We start from the raw sequence: 19,459 nt of genomic DNA on the forward strand, positions 1-19,459 counted from the left end.
CACCGCAATGAAAATTTCGATAAATCAGTGTCTGCAACTGTAATCTAAAACCAATTATACCTTACGTTTTCTAAGAATGTGTGCGAAATCAAAACAAAAACCCAGCATATTTTTCAAAATCCTAAATGATGAGGTAGGTTGCAATTGTGGGTGACGTACAACTAATTATCACAAGCTCCATTTCTTAAATCCTAGGGAGTGGGTTGGAGTAGTGACCAAGTTGCTAATAATTCTTTGTAGAATCACCTTACATGTGTTAATGTGCTGGAACTCGTGTTATATGTCATGGTCCTATTTAAATATACATATTAAATAGCCATTGGTTACTATTTTCATAAGATGGCCACAAAAAATAACAAATGAAGAACTGCACAGTAGAACGAAAACAGATATCATATGCAGAAGATGGAATTGGATTGGTCACGTGCTTACATCGGATAACAACAAGCACTATGCACTAAGTCTGACATGGAAGTCAGAAGGAAGGAGAAAAGTGGGGAGACCGTTAACAACTTTGCGAAGAACCACCGAAAAAGAGGGACCAACTTCGATGGAAAAGCTGGGGTGCAGCTAATGTGATTGACTTTTACGGGGATAAAAGGAGAAGCGACATTAGGGCCCTATGTGCGAGTGGGCATGAAGAAGGTAAGGTGACTATTTTCATTATTAATTAAGTTCCAAGCAGTAGAACACGACTTTAACACATACGGAGGCCTGGATTTACACTCTACCCACCCCACCCACCGCTCACTTACCATTTAGTGGTATGTACACAAAGCAGCACTAACAACTACAAATGTATATCCGAATCGTGCGCGGATCTAGAGTGGGGGTCCGGAAGAACCCAACCCCCTAAGAATTGAAACTATCATATTTGTGCGAAAAGTAATGAGGACAGAACAAGATCACAATATTATAATGAAATCATCTGTACAAAACTTGAATGATTGTTGATATCCTTATATTTTCAATTTACATAATTACCAGTGATTAATGTAATAATTCTGTTTATATATATATATATATATACTGCATGTAGTACTAGCGGAAAAAGAAACGCAACGTAGTGGGATTACGGCATCATGGAAAATCTTTGTACAAAAAGGTCTAGGTGACAAAAACCCCACTTGACATAACTTTATCAAAACGAAATGTCCACCTTAAAATACATATAGTACAAAGACCAGCGGATATGATGATACCAGTATAGTTCCCCGCCTTCCCAATTTCATTTGCAGGGGTATAATAAAAGATTAAGTTGTCTTTTGCGATCCCACCACTGACTATAGAAACGTACATCAATGTCACCATTTTCATAAAGTAAGAAGTACGACAATGAAAAGCTCATTAAATCCTTTATTATTTGAGCATTAAGTCTAGAATTAAGTGTTGGATGACTTTTGGCGCTGCGCTTTGAACTTTGATATTCGTTCTGGCTGCTGGATTTCCCCTAATGGAGTGGGATCTGGTTTCTTCATTGAGTGTTCTATTGGAAAACTTGGTGTAGACTCTGGTATCTTCTTCTCAACAACTAAACCAGAAAATGCCTGGAACAAATAAACATTACACATAAACAACTAAACCAGAAAACGCCTGGAACAAATAAACATTACACATAAACAACTAAACCAGAAAATGCCTGGAACAAATAAACATTACACATAAACAACTAAACCAGAAAATGTCTGGAACAAATAAACATTACACATAGACAACTTAACCAGAAAATGCCTGGAACAAATAAACATTACACATTAACAACTAAACCCGAAAATGCCTGGAACAAATACATTACACATAAACAACTAAACCAGAAAATGCCTGGAACAAATAAACATTACACATTAACAACTAAACCCGAAAATGCCTGGAACAAATAAACATTACACATAAACAACTAAACCAGAAAATGTTTGGAACAAATACATTACACATGAATAACTAAACCAGAAAATGACTGGAACAAATAAACATTACACATAAACAACTAAACCAGAAAATGACTCGAACAAATAAACATTATACATAAACAACTAAACCAGAAAATGCCTGGAACAAATAAGCATTACACATAAATAACTAAACCAGAAAATGCCTGGAACAAATAAACATTACACATAGACAACTAAACCAGAAAATGCCTGGAACAAATAAGCATTACACATAAATAACTAAACCAGAAAATGCCTGGAACAAATACATTACACATAAATAACTAAACCCGAAAATGCCTGGAACAAATAAACATTACACATAAACAACTAAACCAGAAAATGCCCGGAACAAATACATTACACATAAACAACTAAACCAGAAAATGACTGGAACAAATAAACATTACACATAAACAACTAAACCAGAAAATGTTTGTAACAAATACATTACACATAAATAACTAAACCAGAAAATGACTGGAACAAATAAACATTACACATAAACAACTAAACCAGAAAATGACTGGAACAAATAAACATTATACATAAACAATTAAATCAGAAAATGACTGGAACAAATAAATTACACATAAACAACTAAACCAGAAAATGCCTGGAACAAATACATTACACATAAATAACTAAACCAGAAAATGACTGGAACAAATAAACATTATATATCCACTCCTATCATTTGGAAATTTAAAATACAAAACTACATGTTTTAAGTAACTGCATTTTGTGCAAGCTGCTTTCTTGGGGACCAGCACTGCAAATGCAGGAATAAGGAGCCCCATAGTTATCTATATAAAAATATCTGTATTGTCTTAGAGGTCCTGATACTCATATCCAGGGTTCGAAATTAACTTTTTCAAGCACTAGTTCATACAGACTAGTCACTATTGATGTTCACTAGTCCGCAAAGCATTTCACTAGTCCATCCAGTATATCATATTAAATGATCTTCATTTTATTCAATACTATTGAATGAAACCAAACACATCAGAGTTGCAAGCAATTCAGTTTCGGACACCTAAAGACAAAAAGACCACCATACTTTATTTTGCATTCAAGATCTTCAGAAGCATACATTAACCTCCGAGTTAATCCTTTTATAAACGTCCATATGTGTGTTTGAGATCGACTTTCCCATTGTTTTCGTCCTCAGTTCTTAAAGTCACAGGAGTTCAATAAAATAAAATTCACTCGATTGACCAAGCCATAAGCTATAGTGTTATGAACTCCTGTGTTAGAGTCGCGAATGACAAGAACATCTGTGCACAAACGTGCATGTTCTTGGACTACATTACTTGCAGTTCTTACACCTCGAACCAGTTCTCATGATTCAGAATCAGCAGGAATTTATGCTCGTTCGAAGAACGCACTCCATGTTTTGGAAGATCTGGATGTCATAGTCACGAAAACACTTAACCATGCAGGTAATCAACCATAAGTTCAAACACCTGAGAGACTCAGACAAATCTTGCTAAAATCTTAACCAATTCAAGATTGATTTTCAGATTTTCACTAGTCCGTATGGACTAGTGCTATAGAGAGTTTAATAGTCCAACACGTTTTTTACTAGTCTCGGACTTACGGACATGAGGTAATTTCGAACCCCGATATCTGATATAATTGCTTACTATGACCTTCATCTGTGACCTTTTCATAGTACTCTATGAATAGTGAGTACAAAAATGTATTATTGACTATAAACTTGACCTATGACCTTTTGCAGTACTCTTTATATAAATACATGTTTTGCATACAACAATGTACTGATATTCAGAAGAAATGAACTTAACCTAATATGACCTTTTGGTACAGAAACCTGTAGCTATCTGCCATCTCTGCATACTATACTGGTAACTGATATGATAGTCTATGTATAGTATCTACAACACTGAACTATTATTACTGATTATGACCTTGACCTTGAAAATCAATAGGATCCAATCTCACACAGTGGGAAATATGCACACAGGTTTTTTTTTTTACCCTAAAAGCTTTGGCTGTTGTCTACAAGTAAATTGTATATTTCCTCTACTGACCTTTTATCCCTGAAAATCAATAGAGTTTGGTCTCTCCTCATGATCAATCAGTATGAGAGGTTTTACCTCCATCTTTGTCTAAGTTTTGCTATGAGTCTTGCCCATAATGATATTCAATGTACATTTTGAGACTCAGTGAGATTGCCTACAATCACCCCAATCTAATTAAAACTAGATGTTAGATCTGGTCACATACTCGCTATCTGTAGTGAGTATGTGAGCGGATCTAACATCTAATTTTAATTAGATTGACAATCATTCCAGCCCCCAACAAATGACAGCAATGCTACATCCCCTCCATTACAAGTAGTGAACAAAAATACAATATCAGCAGATTTGTTATGAATATTCAAAAATACAATATCAGCAGATTTGTTATGAATATTCAAAAATACAATATCAGCAGATTTGTTATGAATATTCTGAGTGTTTTCTTGATGTACATGTAATAATACTATACAGTTATTGACTGAGTTTAAGGACAACAGCTGTTTTGTTTGACCCAAGAACGGGTCTGTTGCCCGAAGCCGTAGGCCGAGGGCAACTGATCCGTTCGAGGGTCAAACAAAACAGCTGTTGTCTGAGGACCCAGTTAATAACTGTTTTGTTATACATCTTCATTTTTTAGGTTGTTTTTACTAGATGCACATGGTTTGTTGACTTTAAACGGATCAATAGTGTTATTGTGTACATTTATCACCGATTCCACTAGTTTAAAAGAAAACATACCCAATATCCTAATTGATAATTAAATTTTTCGTGTATCTGCTCTGCTTTTCATCTAATAAATTCTGTATTTCATCATCAGTCAAATCAGAGAACCTCGCCATTACGTAAACAAATCAGCTGACCAAGAATCAAGTGACTTGCGTATAACCGCTTTAACACGAATAAAATAAAAATATGTAAACTTCATCTTATACAATTGATTCTAGAAAATGATGAAGAAATTTTTTTTTTTCTCTTGCTATCCCTACTTTGAAGAATCAATTGAATTTCATCTTCCGTTGCTGTCGCAAAATGTGCATCCGCCATTTCTCTTTATCCAGACGGCGAGAAAAGATAACTCAAGTTAGCACCATATGACGTCATCGGTCAACAGTCGATTTTAACAGTTCCCGGTCCAACAGTCGCCAGAACAGTCGAAATGTTGGACTTTTTTTTGTAAGCAGTTATATAGGAACTGTTTTATAGGGGTATAACAAATGTACATATTATACTACACCAGAATTCAATTCCTATGTAAACACATATTTGTGAACTTTCACTAATTTAATGCTTGGTAAACAAAAGAATATTTACTGTTGGCACTGCAGAGTCAGTAAATGTGGCCCGCTGCTTATCAGATTTCTTCTTTACTTTCACTTTCCTGACTTCATCACTGGATTTAAGAATGGATCTTGTTTCTGTTTTACAGAGTCTGTAAATATCCCTGGGACTTTTTACTTCTGATTGTGTTTCCTGTTTAATGAAAGAATAGCAGATTAACTTGACAATTAGAAAGTCCTTTACTTTGTATCTGTAATTACTGAGATTAAGGGTAGCAGTTGATCTGTTGAATCAGACTGCAAACTTTAAGTCAAAGCCAACAATTTGTGATTTGGTCCAACAGAGCATCTGTTGTCTTGAAACTCTTTGATTATAACCCTAATACCTTATTATCCACACAGTGACAAAATAATTGAAACAAGAGGCCCATAGGCCTTTAATATCGGTTACCTGAGTATCAGTTACAGATTGTAAATGTATCATTAGCCACATAGGGTATGAAATCTATAATAATCTTTTTTTCTAAACTAATAAAACAATATGTTCTTAAAACACAATTACACCTCAAAATGCATATACTGATTAAAGATTTTACGTAATATATGTTATATTAATACTATATGACTATTTTGGACCCAACCTAAAGTGAGAATTCAAAATTTGGTACATTCCTTTCTGCTTTTCCGTACGGTAGCTCATTACAGTAAAGCTTATACTCTGTATGACACCACGTCACAAGATGGCGATTTAAATGTTTTGTGAAATTATTTGTATTGATCGATTTGTTTGTCTATCATCGTAGTTCAGTGGTTAAAGCATTGGGCTGGTGAACCGCAGATCTCGAGTTCAAATCCCCGTCTTTTGTTCATATATGTTGAAATGATTTTTTTGAAAATTATGTTTTTATCCAAATTTGTATATTTTTTGCCTTTTTGGCATATATACTTATTGTATACCATCATATCATTTATAATTAGATCAATTCGTACTGATTTGATAAACTATTTCTGGGTGTAGTGAGCCACCTTAATATGCATTTAGTTTTTATACAGTATCAGCAAACTCAAAAAGTGATTGATTGATTGTATCTTGCTTAACGTCTCTCTCGAGAATTTTTCACTCATATGGTGATGTCACCAAGACCGGTGAAGGGTTTCAAATTTAGGCCTTTGCTCAGCACTTACGGCCTTTGAGCAGTAAGGGTTCTTTAGCGTGCCACACCTACTGTGACACAGGGCATCCATTTTTTAGGTCATCTCCGAGGACCCGTGACATTCACATCTGATGCCGAGCGTTTGGCAATGGAACTGTCACTACCTGTTTTAACGACTTAGGTCTGTCGCGGCCGGGATTCGAACCCTGGTCTCCCGCATAGGGCTCAAAAAGTGTTTGAAATGATAAAGACAATGATAAATACTTTAATAAATTTGGCCACACTCTGGAATTGAAACTCTTGCCCCTGGGATCATGAAATACGCAAAAGTTTGGTTTTGAAAATAAGTTTTCTACACAAGACTTTATTTAAATACAGGTTCTAGTCCTAGCCCAGTTAGTAACATACCACTTGTTGTTGAAGTCTCTGCTCTGCTCCAGAGTGTGTGAAGTTGATGACCTGTGATTTAATCTTCCCCTGCCTCTCATCATCCTTTTCATCACTTTCATCAGTAAAATCATCACTGTCCACAACATCACTGTCTTCATCAGATTCCTCCATGGAGGATGACTCTGACTCCTCCTCCTTAAAGTGAACCCTCCTCGTTCTTTGTGGTGGGGAAGATGGAGGCAATGAGTCCTCATGTAATTTCTCTATGAAATGTGTGTCGGTAGAGGATGCTTCATCTGAAATTCTGCAGAAACAAATAATAAACTGCTGTACGCTGTGTGATGTGTGATTGTGTAATTTGAAACATTGATGTAATCATTCTCTTAAACTGTTATAATCTGATATGCATACATTATTCATCAACATACACATGTAATCCCTGTTAAAATTCTCTAGAATACCCAGAGTTTTTTTTATTCTATATATTTTACCTTTGAGGTTTTTTTTTATTCTATATTTTACCTTCTGAGGTTTTTTTATTCTATATTTTACCTTTTGAGTTTTTTTCATTCTATATTTTACCTTTGAGTTTTTTTTTATTTTATATTTTACCTTCTGAGTTTTTTTTATTCTATATTTTACCTTTTGAGTTTTTTTAATTCTATATTTTACCTTTGAGTTTTTTTATTCTATATTTTACCTTTGAAGTTCCCGACCTTCTGCTTCCTGCCTTTCCAAGTCATCCAGTCTCCTCCAGATGTCTTCATCCGTCTGAGCTGCATTTTTCTCCGCAGATTCTCTCTCTGCTTTCTCCTGATTTCTTTGTCTTTGTATGCTTTTCCTGTGTTCCTCTACATCAGAATTACAATTCTGTACATCCTTATCAATAGGCTGTTAAAACAATTCTGTACATCCTTATCAATAGGCTGTTAAAACAATTCTGTACATGCTTATCAATAGGCTGTTAAAACAATTCTGTACATCCTTATCAATAGGCTGTTAAAACAATTCTGTACATCCTTATCAATAGGCTGTTAAAACAATTCTGTACATCCTTATCAATAGACTGTTAAAACAATTCTGTACATCCTTATCACTAGGCTGTTAAAACAATTCTGTACATCCTTATCAATAGGCTGGTAAAACAATTCTGTACATCCTTATCAATAGGCTGGTAAAACATTCAACTCGGATAAAACACAAACTTTGATTTTTACCTGTAGAAATGTGGACACCTACCTCTCCACAGGTTTTCCTTTTCTGGATTATACTCCTCTGTTATTTCAAAATAATCTTCATTCTGTGATTATAAGTATGAACAAACTCAAAATAATCTTCATTATGTGATTATAAGTATAAACAAACTCAAAATAATCTTCATTCTGCAATTATAAGGTATGAACAAACTTAAAATAATCTTCATTCTGGTAATTAATTTACAGGTATGAACAAACTGCTGATTACAAAAGTCTATTAGTATTCTGTAAAAAATAAATTCACATTCCAATATCTTGTAATTATGGGGAAATATCTCATCACTTTGAGGTATGTATCTCAAAATTATGATGAACAACTCAAAAATTATGAAAAAAGAGGCCCAAGGACAACATCGCTCACCTGAGTTACCTTGGCCCATATCTGAAGACTTTCCATATATATATAAACCTTAGTCCGTATTGTGGCCCCAACCTACCCCTTGAGGCCATGATTTTTACAAACTTGAATCTGCACTATGTCAGGATATTTTCATGTAAATCTCAGCTCCTCTTGCCCATTGGTTCTTGAGAGGGTGATTTTTAAAGATTTTTTCTATTTATTCCCAATTTCCCATGTAAAACTTTGATCCCCTATTGTGGCCCCAATCTACCCCCATGGGCCATGATTTGAACAAACTTGAATCTGCACTATGTCAGGAAGCTTTCATGTAAATCTCAGCTTTTCTGGCTCATTGGTTCTTGAGAAGATGATTTTTAAAGATTTTCCCTATATATTTCTATGTAAAACTTTGATCCACTATTGTGGCCAAACCTACCCCTGGGGGCCATGATTTGAACAAACATGAATCTGTACTATGTCAGGAAGCTTTCATATAAATTTCAGCTCTTCTGGCTTATTAGTTCTTGAGGAGAAGATTTTTAAATGACCCCACCCTATTTTTGCATTTTTGTGATTATCTCCCCTTTGAAGGGGCATGGTCCTTCATTTGAACAAACTTGAAAGAACTTTACCCCAATTTAATTAAAATCAGATCCTAGGATACACTCACAATCGCTATAATGGGATCTGACATAACCCCATAGGGGGTCATATCCACATGACCTTTTGCTTGGATTATTCATGAGAACTATCAGCCAGTCAGATCGCGCCATACAGACAATGATGGCTATTCAGGCGGGTCCCAGCAATTCGTTAACAAGTTGCAGTAATCTCTCTCCTTAGAAGTTTATTCTACACTATAAAATAGTATATTCTCAGATAAGGAATTTTAAACTTTCGCAATAATGCATAATCTAATCCGTCCATGCAAACAACAAAACGTACGAGATAAAATACACCCAAATCAAATTAATTGTGAATTGCGATGGGTACGATTTGAATAGTTTTCGAAATAGTTTACTTAATTAACGTGAGGAATATAACGCCAGTTGACATAAATGGTTCATTGTGACGTCACATCTAACTGTGATGTGTTTTCTTTCAAACCAAACAATCGCAGCCGTTTTCCTTGAATTGTAAACACCGATGGTTTCAAAGCCGACGCGCTGATTGGCTGATATAAAGTTCATCTGAACATAACCCCTAATCGGGTTATGTCAGATCTTCTTACGCAGAGTATACAGCGCCGATCTAAGAAGTCTGATTTTAATTAGATTGAACTTTACCCAAGGCTGCTTTTGGCCAAGTTTGGTTATAATTGTCCCAGTGGTTCTTGAGAAGAAGATGAAAATGTTAAAAGTTTACAACGACGCTGACAACGCCAACAGACAATGGACAAATTTTGATCAGAAAAGCTCACTTGAGCCTTCGGCTCATGTGAGCTAAAAAGGTCTCATCAACATGAGAAAATATCTTGTGGTAATGAATGCTTGATCAACAATTATTAGTGTGCATTCAATGCTGAAATGACAAGAGTCTTGAACTTTCATCCGCAGTCAAATTAAACATTTTGATAGTTTATATCATCATAAAACTTGTAAAAGTTGATTTTTAAATCTATGGTGAAGAATTCCCTAATAATAAATCATTGATTTCTTTCCCCTGCATTTTAAATACATGAATAAACTTTCACAGTTAACTTTCTAATTATTCTAATGTTCTACTTGGCATGGTTTGATCAGAAAGTGATTAATTGAAAATAACATTTAAACAAGAGGCCCATGGGCCACATCGCTCACATAAGTCACCTTGGCCCATATCTGAAGACTTTCCATATATATTTGCATGTAAAACCTTGGTCCCTATTATGGCCCAAACTACCCTTTGCAAACTTGAATCTACACTATGTCAGAAAGCTTTCATGTAAATGTCAACTTCTTTGGCCCAATGGTTCTTTTAAAGCTTTTTTCTATATTTTTATGTAAAACTTTGACCCCCCCCCCCCCCCACTTGTGGCCCCATCCTACCCCCCGGGGACCATGATTTGAACAAACTTGAATCTGCACTATGTCAGAAAGTTTTCTTGTAAATATCAGCTTTTCTGACACAGTGGTTATTGAGAAAAAGATTTTAATTATATATTTGTATGTAAAACTTTGATCCCCCTTGTGGCCCCATCCTACCCCCGGAGCCCATGATTTGAAGAAACTTGAATCTGCACTATGTCAGAAAGTTTTCATGTAAAAATCAGCTTTTCTGGCTCAGTGGTTCTTGAGAAGAAGATTTTTCCTATATATTTGTATGTAAAACTTTGATCCCCTATTGTGGCCCCATCCAACCCCCGGAGCCTATGATTTGAACAAACTTGAATCTGCATTATGTCAGGAAGCTTTCATGTAAAAATCAGCTTTTCTGGCTTAGTGGTTCTTGAGAAGAAGATTTTTAAAGTTTTTCCCTATATATTTGTGTGTAAAACTTTGATCCCCCCCTTGGGGCCCCATCTTATCCCCGGGGGCTATGATTTGAACAAACTTGAATCTGCACTATGTCAGGAAGCTTTCATGTAAATCTCAGCTTTTCTGGCTTAGTGGTTCTTGAGAAGAAGATTTTTAAAGTTTTTCTCTATATATTTGTGTGTAAAACTTTGATCCCCCCTTGGGGCTCCATCTTATCCCCGGGGGCCATGATTTGAACAAACTTGAATCTGCACTATGTCAGAAAGTTTTCATGTAAAAATCAGCTTTTCTGGCTTAGTGGTTCTTGAGAAGAAGATTTTTAAAGTTTTTCCCTATATATTTGTGTGTAAAACTTTGATCCCCCCCCCCTTGGGGCCCCATCTTATCCCCGGGGGCCATGATTTGAACAAACTTGAATCTGCACTATGTCAGAAAGTTTTCATGTAAAAATCAGCTTTTCTGGTTTAGTGGTTCTTGAGAAGATTTTTAAAGATTTTTCCTATATATTTGTATGTAAAATTTGATCCCCTATTGTGGCCCCATCCAACTCCAGGGGCCCATGATTTGAACAAAATTGAATCTGCATTATGTCAGGAAGCTTTCATGTAAATCTCAGCTTTTCTGGCTTAGTGGTTCTTGAGAAGAAGATTTTTAAAGTTTTTCCCTATATATTTGTGTGCAAAACTTTGATCCACCCCTTGGGGCCCCATCTTATCCCCGGGGGCCATGATTTGAACAAACTTGAATCTGCACTATGTCAGAAAGTTTTCATGTAAAAATCAGCTTTTCTGGCTTAGTGGTTCTTGAGAAGAAGATTTTTAAAGATTTTCCCTATATATTTGTATGTAAAACTTTGATCCCCTATTGTGGCCCCATCCAACCCCAGGGGCCCATGATTTGAACAAACTTGAATCTGCATTATGTCAGGAAGCTTTCATGTAAATCTCAGCTTTTCTGGCTTAGTGGTTCTTGAGAAGAAGATTTTTAAATGACCCCACCCTATTTTTGCATTTTTGTGATCATCTCCCCTTTGAATGGGACATGGCCCTTCATTTGAACAAACTTGAAAGCCCTTCACCCAAGGATGCTTTTGGCCAAGTTAGGTTGAAATTGGCCCAGTGGTTCTGGAGAAGAAGTCGAAAATGTGAAAAGTTTACAGACAGACGGACAGATGGACAGACGGACAGACAGACAGACGGACAGACAGACAGACAGACGCCGGACAAAATGTGATCAGAATAGCTCACTTGAACCTTCGGTTCAGGTGAGCTAAAAACAATGATGGAAAGATCTGAGGAGCTCTTACATAGATACATGTATCATGTGAACAATATTCATCTATTTTCTTGTACTTATGAGATTATAATTTCCTCATAATCAAGAGATAATTATCTCATGATCACAAGATCTTTTTTAGTACCGTAATCACAAGATTTTTTCTGGTAATTATGAGATAATAATCTTTTAATTACGAGATAGTGGAATTTGAATTCATTTTTTTAGATGATACTAATAGACTTCCATATCTGATAGCATATCTTATAAAGAACCTGGACCCAGTCATACAAAAGTCATTTTAAAACAAGTTACTGACAGAAATAGATTAAGTAATACAGCTCCACCATTAACTGTGAATCATACTTTACTAACTTTTGTGTATATAAGTCTAGGAATAAATATGTACACAATTTGAATAATGAATTGCAGTTCTTAAAACCAGACTACAGTAAAAATTTAGTCATTTCATTCTTTCGATTTTGTGAATAGTTTGTTTACAGGAAGAGTTTTATACATATATATATTTAAAATGTTGAGTGCATGTGTATTGAAATTTCACTCAAAAGCATTCTTAACTCTTAGTTTACTGTAGATCCCATTTGATTTACAAGGCCTTTTATCTTGTGTACAGTTATCATGAAGTGATCACAAACTTGTATGAATTTGCTTGTGCAATTTGGATGGTTATTTATGTTTCTTAACAAAAAACTTTTTCCTAAGTGCAAAATTTAAAAAACAAAATCAATGATCATGTTAAAATTTAGTAAGAGGAAGATTCTACAATAAATGAAATTACCACAGATCCTCCTGGTAGGTTCTTTGTGAACTCCAGTCTGGGTTCCAGAAGATGCTTCTGAGCCTGTAATTCTTCTATTTGTTTCTGTACAGCTGCGGAAAACCCAAAAACTATCACTGTACTTCGTAATGCAATGTCATTATAAATATTGGTCAGAACTTTTTAGCACAGAGGCAGGAAAAGTAGGATGAACAAGTGGACAAAAATTGTCCCATTCATATCAGATATGTGTGTCAGCAGTATATACACATGTAATATCTATCCTGGATGCGATACTTTATTGGTTAAATGAATGTTTATCTATAGAATCATCAAATATCTTTCCTTCATTTAGCCATATCATTGGATACTAATATTTAAAAAATTGCCATGATAACAAATTTGCCTGTCATTTCTCACACAGTTTGAATTACGCACCAATGTCATATCTTCATAAATACATATAAATCAATGATATTTGAGAATTTCATAAAATAGATATCATTAATACACACTCTTTATTCTCCTTCCTATGATTTCTGTTGCTTGCTTAGCGGACCTGTCTACAAACCAGTTGTCTCCAAGCAATACAAGTATTTCATTTGTGTGAACCAGTTTTCCAGGCATAAATGCTAAAGGCCCAAATGGTACCTGAAACCAACATTATATCAAAAATATATAACGTATATAATTAATAATGCAGATGTTTGTACACATGCAGTGGGTACAAATGATTATCATTGCATTCATGTATTAATAATCAGCTGGTATGCAACCACCTAAATTGTAGGGACACTCAGATCTAGTGAGTTCATGAGTATTTGAGAACAAAATTCATCATCTTTCCTTCTTAAAGTACAGATTGTTCAAAAGAGGAAAAAAATTTATGATAATAACATGTTTCATTTAATGGCCTAATTCAAACACTTTCTTCTTGATGTATACCACAGGCAGATATAAACAAAATTCAAACGTTCATCATCATTTAGATAACCTGGGTCTATGATAAATGCATACACCTTGTTCCCATCCAAGCATTATTGTACTCCCTAACCAGAGATGGGGTAATCGTAATCTGTAATCGTAATCGGCTGTAATCGATTACAGTTTTTCATGTAATCAAATGTAATCTGTAATCGTGTACTTTTTAGATTACATGTAATTGTAATCGATTACATTAATTTTACCCTGTAATCATGATTATTTTTAGATTACTTTTTTGATTACTTTCATTAATTTTGTATATTTTTCATGTTTTGTTTTTTTTAATTATCAAAAAGTTTTCTTCTAATGATTTTTTTTATAAATACAGTGGAGCCTCGGTAATCCAGATGCCATTAATCCGGACGCTTCACCTTCCGGACGATTTTTCTAGGGAACGGAATTTTTATACGTTATTTTGCATCATTAATCCGGAAATTCGCGTTCCGGATTCGGACGGTCACTTTTTACTACAAAACGTTATAATGCATTGAAAATTGTACCGTTAATCCGGACGGTAATTTTGTTTAGGGAAGATCTGTGTCGGCCTATTTTAGCAAGGCGTAAATTATAAAGAAAACAAGCCAAACTGTCTAATTGAAGCGATTACCTGTACCCTGTCAACACCTCCCTCCAATTAGGTGGTGTGTGATGATAAGTCCGTTAGATAGCACGTGCCGATCGAGACATTGGATTGCCAATTTTCGCACATAATATCTTTATTGCGTGTAGGGGTGAATTTTGTAAATAAATCTGTAGCATATTATTTTATAGTCTTGATCAATACCCTAATAGTATTAATAAATTAAACATCATGCCGTAATGATAATTTTTTAACTGCAACACATATCAGTTGTACTGATTCATAAATTGATATCGGCTTATTCACATCCAAAGAGTGTAGATTATACTTCTAGATTCTGGATTTTATACTGTTGATTGGCGTGAAATATGTGTATGTTCATGCACATGTATATGTAGTATAATTTTTTAACGTTTAGAATGTCACGCATGTAGAAAGTACCTTTGTACGATTGATTCTTGTTACGATGTTGTAGAGCTTTATTGCTTTCGAATTTTTAAACTCTGGGTAGAAGTGAGAAAATTACCATTTTAAGAAAAATGACAATTAAATTCTGTATGTACCTGTAATGTTAGTTTCACCCGAGTTTTGTTCCGTTATTATCGCATCATGAAAATAATACATGCGCGTGGCTAGATCAAAGCAGTAGTAGGTCTTGATATTACAAGCTTAAATGATTTTGTTCTCCCGATATTGTCTTGGATAATTATAGAATAAGAAATATAAACTCTGGCAGATTGAATTTTGATAAAAGAATGTTGTCAACTGACATGATAATCACGAAATTCTTATACCAACTTTGGACGATGAAGATTGTTAAGAAGTAAAAGTGTGATGAAATGTTTGAAGTGTAAATGATTATGTTAGTTACTAATGGTATATTTACTTATAGTTACATAAAGTGCTTCATTATTTGTTTTAGTGCAGACGGTACACAGTTTTGTATATTTATTTTATAATATGTGGGTTTTAATTATGAGACAAATAACAGCTAAATAAGATAACTTTAAGATAAAGTTATGATAAAAAATGTTTACAGTTGTTATGTTTTCAATTGTAGGACCCTTGCGGTAGTAAAGATAAAGCTTTGCACAGCAAAAGTATCTAAAAGTAATCTGTAATTGTAATTGATTACTTTTCAAACTAATTGTAATTAATATAATCAATTACATTTCAAAATAGATGTAATTGTAATTGTAATCATAAATTTCAATGTAATCTGTAATTATAATCGATTACTTTGAATGTAATTGACCCCATGTCTGTCCCTAACAGACTAGATCATATGTCTCAAAAATTGCATATCTAACTATTGCACTTCATGTTATTCACAAATTTGATGATGACATCTTAGTATTTCGAGCTTAGTAATTCATGTTGTTTACATTTTACAAATCAAGGCCGACATGTATTCATGTAAAGGTGGATTATTATCATAATTTTGACATATTAGATCAGTGTTCGAAATTAACCGAGGCTATGTCAAATGACATCGTTCTATGCCAATTGCAATTAGGATAGACCAAATTGTCTATGCCAATTTTCTAGGTTTACAGCAATAGAGTTATATCATCTGATATCCCAAAAGTCGACGTCTGATAAATGTTATGAGGAAAGGAGGACATTTGCTCCTGTTTTTTTTTATATAGATACTAGTGCCAATACTTTTTGCTTCGCCCTCAAATACGGTCACACCGTAAGACATCTTATATACAACTTGTTATCAATGCTTGTTCTATTGGAAATTCAAAGTTCTCTGCCATGTGTAAAGATCATCAATCTTCAACTGACCTCGATGCAAAATACAACAATTGTGACACCCAGTTTTCCTATTATCGATTTTGGCATCCACCAAAAAATATGACAAGAATCCCTACTTACACAAGGAGCACAGAAGTAAAGTATTTTTTCTAGTCTTTAAAAGTTTACCATGACATCATGTGTTATTTTGTCTGGCAATGTAGTAAGTGTGTTCCTCAGGGCATCATAGTCGGACCTAAATGCTTCCCTGTAAATAAATAGTGAAGAGTTATTCATAACAATTTTCCACTTTGAAAATCAGAGTTTTTGTAAATTTTACTTTTCTAATCAGCATTATGTAATCCTGATACCTGCATAAGATGTACACGACAAACAAGAGGAGCAAACTCTAAAGATCACAAATTATAATTAGGCGGATCTATTTTGATCTGCCGACCGTACCATTGCTTTATTTTTCTGTCAGTTTCTGAAAGCGCCAACTTTTGTTCTTCCTCTAGCCTTTTTATGTGTTGAAGATCCATTCTGGTTCTATATTGACTAAATATCACGTCGGGGGATAGGTTTCATGCTATCAAGTAGAAGCGAACGAAACCGAAAGTAAATAGAGGAAATAAATGACGCCAACTAAACAAGAAATTGTATAGATAGGACTAGAAAAAGACGGATTCAGAGAGAGAGAGAGAGAGAGAGAGAGAGAGAGAGAGAGAGAGGCTTATGTAATCGTTCTTGGAGATGAATTTCTAAAGGGTTGTAATTTTGGTGGAAATGATGAAATAATGGAATAACCATACAAACAGCACATTGACAATACTATAAGAGCTCACATTTCAACAATGACAATTTATCTCTCACCTCGTGTTCAATGTAGACAAATAAAAGACACCACAGAGTCGTCCACTTCCGCTTAATTCTTATATATTTTATTGAAAGTAGACATTAACGGAAACTAACAACTCAATTGTATGACAAACGGGATGATTTCAGCTTCTCCATCGTCAACTTCCCATATTTATGTAGCAATATTCTATTATCAGCTGCATATGGTGTTTAAATATCTCTCAACTGATTCGATACGCAAGAGTTTGTTCTGCGTATGGTCACTTTTTAAATCGAGGCAGACTACTGACAAACAAGTTGATGGTGCAGGGGTTTCAACAGTCTCGTTTTAAGTCAGCAGTTCGCAAATTGGTCGTTATAACGATCTAGTGTGCCAATACAACCTGTCATTAGGTCAAATGCTGTCTGACGTGTTTCATACCGATTGTTAGACCGTTCTTGGCACACTGATTTTGACTACAGATAACTCTGTTTACCTTATCAAGATATAGGGCTCACGGCGGGTGTGACCGATCGACATGGAAAATTTACTCCTCCTACAGGCTTTCAAGTGACATTTTGCAAAAAATAAGGGCCATTTTTAGGGCAAAATTATCAAAAATTAAGGGCCTTTTTAAAAGGATTTTTAAGGGCTTTTTAGACAAAAATAAGGGTTAAATTTACAAATCAATATAGGAAAGAAAAAATGTTTTACTCACCATTTGCAAGAGCAATAATACAACAAGAGGCCCACATGCCTTATCGGTCACCTGAATACTAGTGAAAAAGTATCACTACTTCCATGGGCTATGAAATCTAGAAAAAAAATTCCTGTTCTAAATATCTAAGCTAAATTCTAATGTTCAGGAACAATATAAAACAAGATGTGTTCTTAAAACTTCACTGCCCTCAAAAGTGCATACACTGATGAAAGGCTATGACGTCGCGCACGGTACTGGTGTTACTTTCATACGTGCATAAGAAAATGCTTCCGCTATGTTTACACAGATGTATATTTTGTGGATTATTAAGTCTTATACATCAATGGCAAGGAAAATATATAAATAATGATAATAGCTTATATAAAATATAATTTACACGCATTACATTATCAATAACGGAGTTATATACACGCAGATGTCGTCATTTTAATAAATAATAGGTGCATTAGCATTAAAACATTAAAAAAAATATGACTAATTTGGACTCATCTTAAAGTCATAACCCTGGGTTGTGAAATTCACCATTTTTTGTACATCCTTTTCTGCTATTCCTAAGTATGCATTTAGATTTTATACAGTATCAGCAAACTTACACATAAATACTATATTCTAAGTTTGTCCCACCCTGGGGTCAAACCCTTACTCTGGGGAAAATCAAATTTACAATTTTGGTAAAAGACTACTTGCTCTATCGATTTAGTTTCAATTTAGTATCAAAAGCACTAAAGAAAATGTTATTTAAGTGTTTTACACATAAACACTATATAACAAGTTAGGCCTTGCCCTGGGGTCAAAACCCCTACTCCGGGGATCATGAAATTTCCAAGTTTGGTAGAGGTCTTCCTGCTCTACATCACTATGCATTTAGTTTTTCTTACATGTGTGTGGTTCTTGAGAAGAAGATTTTTGAAAATTTGTCATTTTTGGGCAGTTCTTGCCCCGCCCCTAAGGCCCCAAGGGTGCAGGAATCCTGAAATTTTACAATTCATGTTCCCCTTGTTCCAAAGATGTTTCATACCAAATTTGAAAAGAATTGGAATGATGGTTACCAAGAAGAAGTTAAAAATGTCTATTGTTCACACACTTAATAACTGACCATTTTGGGACCACCCTGATACCGAAACCCCTAGCCCTGGAATAATCAAATTTACATTTTGGTAAAGGACTATCTCTTCTTTCTAAATATCTATTTACTTTCAATTTAGTATCAATAGCATTAAAGAAGATGTAATTTAAGTGTTTTACACATAAACACTATATAACAAGATTTGCCCCGCCCTGGGGTCAAAACTCCTACCCCGGAGATCATGATATTTACAATTTTGGTAGAGACCTTCCTGCTCTATATCTCTATGTATTTAGTTTTTCTTACATGTGTGTGGTTCTTGAGAAAAAGATTTTTGAAAATTGGTCAATTTGGGGCAGTATTTGCCCCACCCCTAGGGTCCCAGGGTGCTGGAGTCCTGAAATTTACAATATATGTCTCCCTTGTCCCAATGATGCTTCATACTAAGTTTAAAATGTCTATTCACACATTTATTAACTGACCATTCTGGCCCCACCCTGATACTGAATTGGACTGGTATAGTTATTAAGAAGTTAAAAATGTTCAATTATTAACGCACGACGACGGACGAAAACCAATTGCAATAGGTCACCTGAGTTTACTCAGGTGACCTAAAAACTAATTACCC

At 34.7% G+C, this 19,459-nt stretch overlaps 1 protein-coding gene across 2 annotated transcripts; it reads right to left on the minus strand.

Annotated features, from left to right (window-relative positions):
- Nucleotides 1–1,338: 1,338 nt before the first annotated feature.
- Nucleotides 1,339–16,847, minus strand: LOC125683072 (unconventional prefoldin RPB5 interactor-like). 2 transcript variants are annotated; one of them, XM_048923797.2, is made up of 9 exons: nt 16,669–16,847; nt 16,396–16,474; nt 13,418–13,553; nt 12,924–13,015; nt 8,037–8,097; nt 7,498–7,648; nt 6,816–7,101; nt 5,288–5,446; nt 1,339–1,547 (listed from the first exon to the last, which is right to left on the minus strand). In XM_048923797.2, the coding sequence occupies exons 1-9, from the start codon at nt 16,746–16,748 to the stop codon at nt 1,383–1,385; spliced, it is 1,209 nt and encodes a 402-aa protein (XP_048779754.2). In that variant the 5' UTR covers nt 16,749–16,847; the 3' UTR covers nt 1,339–1,382. The 2 variants fall into 2 exon arrangements, with proteins under 2 accessions (XP_048779754.2, XP_048779762.2); XM_048923805.2 differs by lacking the exon at nt 1,339–1,547 and adding an exon at nt 2,503–2,547 and having other exon boundaries at nt 16,669–16,844.
- Between the last annotated feature and the right edge of the window lie 2,612 nt (nt 16,848–19,459).

This window comes from Ostrea edulis, chromosome 1 (assembly GCF_947568905.1).
Source record: "Ostrea edulis chromosome 1, xbOstEdul1.1, whole genome shotgun sequence".
Taxonomy (NCBI): domain Eukaryota; kingdom Metazoa; phylum Mollusca; class Bivalvia; order Ostreida; family Ostreidae; genus Ostrea; species Ostrea edulis.

Bases quoted from the DNA above. Each gene is read 5' to 3' on its own strand.
- LOC125683072 (XM_048923797.2), bottom strand. From the start codon at position 16,748: ATGGATCTTCAACACATAAAAAGGCTAGAGGAAGAACAAAAGTTGGCG. The intron at 13,016-13,417 runs GTGTGTATTAAT...GGTTTTCCGCAG, and splicing joins CATAGGAAGGAGAATAAAGA to CTGTACAGAAACAAATAGAA. The intron at 7,649-8,036 runs GTAGGTGTCCAC...ATTCTGATGTAG, and splicing joins AAAGGAAAACCTGTGGAGAG to AGGAACACAGGAAAAGCATA.